This window comes from Coturnix japonica, chromosome 9, assembly GCF_054131305.1.
Source record: "Coturnix japonica strain WE chromosome 9, WE-NBRP24, whole genome shotgun sequence".
Taxonomy (NCBI): domain Eukaryota; kingdom Metazoa; phylum Chordata; class Aves; order Galliformes; family Phasianidae; genus Coturnix; species Coturnix japonica.
In genome coordinates, this window is record NC_140671.1 from 29,710,827 (window position 1) to 29,717,523 (window position 6,697).

The 6,697-nt window shown below is 49.8% G+C and overlaps 1 protein-coding gene across 1 annotated transcript; it reads right to left on the bottom strand.

Annotated features, from left to right (window-relative positions):
- Positions 1-812: 812 nt before the first annotated feature.
- Positions 813-4,019, bottom strand: FNDC10 (fibronectin type III domain containing 10). Its single transcript, XM_015882213.3, has one exon. It carries the CDS (start codon positions 2,973-2,975, stop codon positions 2,340-2,342), a length of 636 nt encoding a protein of 211 aa, XP_015737699.2. The 5' UTR covers positions 2,976-4,019; the 3' UTR covers positions 813-2,339.
- Positions 4,020-6,697: the final 2,678 nt, after the last annotated feature.

Consider the following 6,697-nt stretch of genomic DNA (forward strand, 5'->3'; position numbering starts at 1 on the left):
CTTAATGCCACATCAAATGAAACAGGGAATACTCTGATAACCTGTTCCAGACACCAAGACGTGCCCAATTAAACCTTAATCCACTGAAAATGAAAGAGAAGCCGGGAGATATCGATTCCCACAACTCATCTGTAATGCACGGCGAGGAAAAACACTGATAAAAATAATCCTTTGGAGAATCACAGGGTTTCCTCCAGCAGGATTTCCATTCTTGTTCTACATCTTTTTGCTCTTGCTTGCCTACCCTCCACCCAGCGTGCTGCTGCAATGCAACCTACAGAGGCAGATGCATCGAGATGTGAGATGACTACAAACAGCCTCCCTGTAGGAGATAGGAGCGGTGCTGCTTTAGCAGGTAACCATCAGTAAGTGGGAGGTGTCTAAAGGAAAACAGACACACGCAAATCCATACATTAAATGCAGGCCCTCAGTTTCCTTAGGTCAGCGTTACCTCAATGTGCTGGCTGCATAAAAAAGATGAAGTGGCTTGAATTGGCACACAGAGGGATTTGGGAGACAAGGGCAGCTGATTTAGAGGTCGAATAGAGAACACTGATGTAAAACAAAGACAGCAGGCTGCTGTGATGAGAGTGGTTTTGTGCTCGGTGAGTTTCCACGATGACTTTGAACAGGAGGTTGAATTAGGTGGCCTCCAGGGATCCCTCCTAACCTGAATGACCCTGTGATCCTATAGTCTAAGCAAGCAGAAATCAAGTATTATGAGAACAACTACTTCCAATTTCCCAATAACATTATCATTGTACAGTGGCAACCTTGAGAGTCAAACAATCCTCAAACCATTCCATGCCATGTTTTTCATTGTGTTATTCTCTTAATTTATTAAGGTCGACGTCAACGTGGTACAAAGCCCATTAATTACACAGTTCACTTTCACATCTGGCAGTTCACAACAAATGAAGACCAAAACAGTCAGCCTGGCTGACAAGTGACGTACAAAATCAGTGCCGCTCCGGCAGTCCTGGCTACAGAAAAGACTGACCTGAGACCTTGGATCCAAATTCACTCTGTGTTTAAATTCACTGAGCTAAAGCACTGGATGCAATCAGTCTTAATGTTCTTAAAGTGTGATTGCCTTGTCTTTGAGCAGTCGGTTTCCTTAGGGGCAAACAAAGAAGTGACACTGTCCTTCCATTGCTGCCATCCTGGATACCATCAGGCTGCTTCTATCCAATGCATGGGCAAATAAACAGAGAGCAGTGTTAAACCTCAAAGCAAACAAAGCAGGAAGGACAAAACAGGTGGTGAAACACAGACCTTCAGCTTCCTGACCGCTCTCAAGTTATTGAGGGGATTTAGTACCGACGCTGTATTGTATCAGGGATTGCATATACTTCCTATATTTACTGTCTTAACAGCAAGTTTATACTTTGCAAACTATTCCACAGAAGAAAAGCTTATGGGTTATTCCCCAGCGACAAACATTGACACCAACAGATCACAGACGGAACCAAAGGGTTTGGATTGCAACACCCCATCACAGAAGAACTCTTCTACTTTTGCTTTCGGTATGTTTAAGTGCTATAAAGTCACCTTCTACTACATAGAAACTAAAGGAAAACTAAACACAACGGCTGGTAACAAACTACTTTGGGTATATAACAAAGTTCAAGTAATGACCAGCAAAGTTTGTTCTCAGAACCAAAACAACACAGCAGTTTGAGACGAGACCAGCAGCAAAGAGTGGACACAGCAATAGAAATGGGACAGGACCTCAACACTAAGGCACGAGGGAATTAATACTTGAGTATGGCTAAAACCTTATTGACTACAGCATCGAGTGAGCAGTTCACGAGGAGTGTTCCTATGCCCAAAACACCCGGCTACAACAGCAGTGAGTGCGGTGTTCTGGGGGGGTTATTTTACCTTAGTGCAGCTCCACACAGCATTCCTAAAAGAAACAGAGGTGGGGGGGGATTCAGAGAGCAGTGACTCGAGATCAGTTCGTACATCACAAGGAGGTGGAGTTTTCCTATTAAGTTAAATAAACACGTTCTTAAGTGTCTTCCAAACAGCCCCTCGGCGGGATCTGCCTCTTGCTTCAATTTCCTGGCACTTGTGGACTCGTTTTTAAATCCACTGAGTTCACAATCAATCGTATGGCTCAAAATACACAGCCACCCTATGGGCAAAGAGCTCCGAACACACAAAACCAAGCGAACCGACCCAACTCCTGCAGGTCCATTACATCCGAACCCAACTCCTGCAGCTCTGTTACATCCGAACCCAACTCCTGCAGCTCTGTTACATCCAAACCCGAACCAAGCTGATCTCTGAGCGAACCCACCCCGCCCCCATCCCCGTGTCGGTGCAGAGCGGCTCTATGCTCGTCGCGGCGCGGCGGGGCTCATCAGGTTCTCGGTGATGTAGGCCACGAGCAGGCAGATGAAGACGAGCATGACGCAGATGGAGCCCCCCACCGCCGTCATGGCCACCACGATGTCCCGCATGGCGGCCGGCTCCACGCGGAACTCCACGCAATGTGCGGGCGGTGCGGGGCGCGGCGCGTTGTACCGTGGCTGCAGGCACAGCTGGTAGCGCACGGTGCCGTGCGCCTCGGGCAGCAGGTAATCGCGGCAGGCGGCGCCCAGCTCCACGCTGTCGCAGGGGAAGCGCGTGTAGGTGCCGTCCCAGGAGCAGTTGAGCGTGAAGCCGCGCAGCCCGTTGCCGGGACGCGGCGTCGCCCACTGCAGCAACACGCTGCCGTTGAGCAGCACGTTGGCCACCAACGCGCCGCCCGGAGAGCGGTGGGCGCGGCAGGAGCGAGCCGAGCACTGGAAGCCGAGAGCCGGCCTGCGGAAACACAGCCGGCCGCCAGCGGAACCTTCGGGCCGCACCTTGTAGGGGCACCACGGCTCCTCCGGCTCCGCAGCGGCCTCGGTGAGCGCGGCGCTCGGGGCGGGTGTTGGCGGCCCGAAGCAGAGCAGGGCGAGCAGGGCCGGCAGCAGGCGGGGCATGCCGGACACCGCCGCATGGAGCCGAGGTGCCGGCGGAGGGGAGGGATGCGGCCGCACCGGGCGCCCGTTATAAGTGCAGGCTCCGCAGCCGTTGCGCCGGCCGCCAATGGAGAGGCGGCTCCGCCGTTAACTCTCGCTGGGCTGCGGAGCGGCTCGCAGCCGGGCAGCACAGATAAGGGAGAGAACCGGGGGGCGGCAGGGCTCGGAGCGGGGCCGGAGGAAGGTGGAGGGTCGGGGTTTATTTGGGTTTTTTCCCCCTAAGTTTATTTATTTAAGTGGTTTTGTGTTCCAGCTCAGGGATGCTCAGCAAGGACACAAGGAAATAACTGCCCCCCCGGCACGGCACAGCTGCTAGCAGGGGTAAGGTAGTGCACACTAAGATAGGGCAAAAGACAGAGGTTCCTTGGCTCACCCTTTATAAGCTGTTCCCCAGTAGAAGCACAACTGTCCCAGCCCAGCCATCACATCGACACCAAAACACTCCCTGGGCAACCCCAAAAGATTCACATTGGAACCATAAACTTGTCTCAACGTGCAGACAAAACATCTCTAAATAAGGAAGGAATAAACACATTCTTAACACCCAAGCCGTTTTTAAAGTCTTTAACATCGATAAAAGCTGCATTAAAGCCTCACTCCCCACTTTGCAGCTTTCATTCCACACCAGCACTTCTCCTCCCCTGTTACCTGCTTGGAGATGCAAAACCCATGGACTGCTATGTGAGTTTTCATTAAATATAAGCTTTCAATAAGCCAGATCCTGAAGGTTGTTTTTATTTCACAACCACATCCAAACAAGCACTAAAACCCCCACACCTTGGACTCAGAGCAGCTGTTTAAAGCACAGTCTGCTTCCATGTCTGTTTTCTAGGCCAAATTCAATGTTTGTTTTCTGTTACCCTACCAAAAGCTGTTGGAAATCTCTTTTGTTACTCCTCAAACACAAGGAGGTGCTGTGCTGCTGAAGGCAATTTCTGAGGCCAACTTACCTGGGTAGCTCTGGCTGGGACACACAAATGAAGACCTGGCAGCTCTGCCTGAGAAATGTGCGGGTGTTTAAGGGATGCATAGAGCCAAACCACAGCAGCTTTGCCTCCCTAAGCCCCGTTAATAGCAGATGGCAGCACTCCAGAGCTATCGTTGTTCCAGTGATCAATTAGATCGGGCACCAGGCTGTGATGGTGAACCACATTGAGTTGTTCTGTTGAGAGAGCCAACAGATGGGGCTGGGACTTGGTTTCTAACCAGTCCATGTTAGAAACAAGTGTTATTCTCTTAAGTCACATAGACATCTACCCCCTATCTATCTACCCCCTATCTATCTGCCCCCTATCTATCAAACTGGGAGGATGTTCTTGGTTTGGGAGGTGCAGACAGCTCACTCCTACATCATGCAGGCCTTTAGGGCATTTTCTCCTCCAACTACATTGGATGCCTTCAAGAAAACTCTTCATTAAAGTATTAGTCACATTTTAAGCCCTAAAAATGCCACGTAAATGAATAATGAGCCCAGCAATTTAACTAATTGATGGGCATATGTTTTCCTAATCTGTGCCTTTATTTGTAAAGGCACAGAATGCACAATTAATTCTCATCATCTGACTAAAGATGCGGCCAAATCACTTTGTCATCATGTGAACCCTGGAAATGCATCTGTTTACAGCAATCTCATCTATATCACGTTGCTGGAATCCAAAGGCAAGTAGAGAGCAAAGCATCAAACATCAGCAACAGCGTGCCAGGTGAATGAACCCTTATCCTGCACCGCATCCTTCAGCCTTGCACTGTTTCCAAGCAAAAGATCATTTTTTATATGAGACAAGCAAAAACCAATTGCTTTGGCTTGGTCGGTCTGCCAGCACTGACCTCATGTGAATCCTTCTCTGCTCCTTTGCTTTCTCAGCTGTTCCTCAGACCTTCCTCCGTGCCTCAGTCTGCAATAGAAGTCAGCCAGCACTTCTCAGACACTGCCTCAACACATCACCACTTGGGCAAACACTGTTGTTTGCTTTAAGCCCCGAGCCTCAGGCAGCATATCAAAATCAATAACGGCCCGTGGTGCTTTACTGGCTTTCAGACAGACCTAACACCACAGGTTTGCTGCTTTTCTGGTTCTTTCCCCCTGGGTTTATTGTATCCTGTTACAGGAAGCCCTGAACTCGTATTAAAATGGTGGCAACTTGCTAGAGGCCAGGCAAGGAAGCGTTCACCACATACAGCTAACAACTCATGCAGCACTGCACCAATTTCAGTCCTGCCCACAGCTGAGGCAGACAGTCCCTAGAGCAGAGCTGCTCAGCTCTCGGCTCAGGGCAGCGAGCAACATATGGTTACTAAAGCGTTCTCCTAGCAGGGAGCTTTACATTTAGGATGAGTTACCACAGTTCCCTTGGAGTCAGCTTGGAGGATTACTCATCCCAGACACGCATAAGCAGAGATTTTGCCTCCTAATGTTGCTATCTCCTGCAGCCTCTGACTCAGCGCGTGGTCTCGCTCCATCAGGGTTCTATTTCCAGCACTTGATTCACTTGCAGTGAGGTCTGAACCTCTGCACTGACAGCCACGGGGTAGGAGAAGCGTGGAGCAGGGGTGAATGTAGCTCAGCAGACAGCTGCACTACGGCTTTCACTGGGGCAACCTTGAAATTCTTACTACAGACTGTGCTGGTCATTGAGCTATTGTGAAACAAAGAGATTCTGCCTGCCCAGCTGAGAACTGGGGGCATTGCTGATGAGGATGCATCTGAACACAGAACAGCAGTTCCAGCTAATGCATCCTGACCGTGCTATTTATAGCAGTGGTGGAGGCTGAGCAGCACTGCGTCACGTCGCAAGGTTGGCAGAATAAAGCACCAACACTGTGTTAATCATTGTAAGTCACTTTGGATATCTCACACTTCAGTTCAGCTGTGCAGTGAACTCAGTTACCTGAGCAGCTATGGCACTGGGCTAACAGACCTCCTCCTCCTGGACTCCCAGAACAGCCTCCAGCTGAGATACCATCCACAAGCTCTGAGCTCACGTCCTACCAAAAGCCTCATGTCCTCCTGTTAGGAGGTTTGTTTCCCCACGTGCTTTTGGAACAGAGATGCAAATTGCTGCAGTGAGGTTCTCCCAGTGCCATCAGGTCCGTGAGGTCCCAGCAAGATGTTCCCCCAAAGTTCCATAAGAACCAGCAGCACCCCCAGCTGCCCTGACACTGCAGCTCTGGGGAGGGGGCAGCAGCTGGAAAAGCAGAGTTCTTGTTGATTCTACATAACACAAGCAGAGCCCAAGCACATGAATTACTCCAGACTACCCCAGAGTTTGACTTGCATAGATTGCACTGGTAAAAAACCAAGCAAAACAAAAACAGAACAACCAGAAAACCCTGACATGTTAATTTCAAGCCCCATTAGAAGCACTGGAAGAAAAAGCAGCAATTGCCTGAATGAAGAAGATCAAACTTACTGGGACATAAACGTTGTTTTCCCAAGTGAAGTGCCACAAAACACTCCTCAAAACAGGGCATTAAATTCTAATGCAAACAGGGAACAAAGATCTCTCCTGTGAGCTTTATTACAATGCTCACCCACAAGCTGTTGGATGGGTGGTCATGCCCCACTCGGGGATCCACAGCATCAAAATGCTGTATGAAGCGTAAGGACTATTCAGGCAAACACAGGGACTGTGCCACAAAGTGCTTCATCCACCCCAGCAGTTCAGCCATGGAAAAGTGGGAAA

Coding starts and splice junctions, on each gene's coding strand:
- FNDC10 (XM_015882213.3), bottom strand. CDS start 2,975: ATGCCCCGCCTGCTGCCGGCCCTGCTCGCCCTGCTCTGCTTCGGGCCG.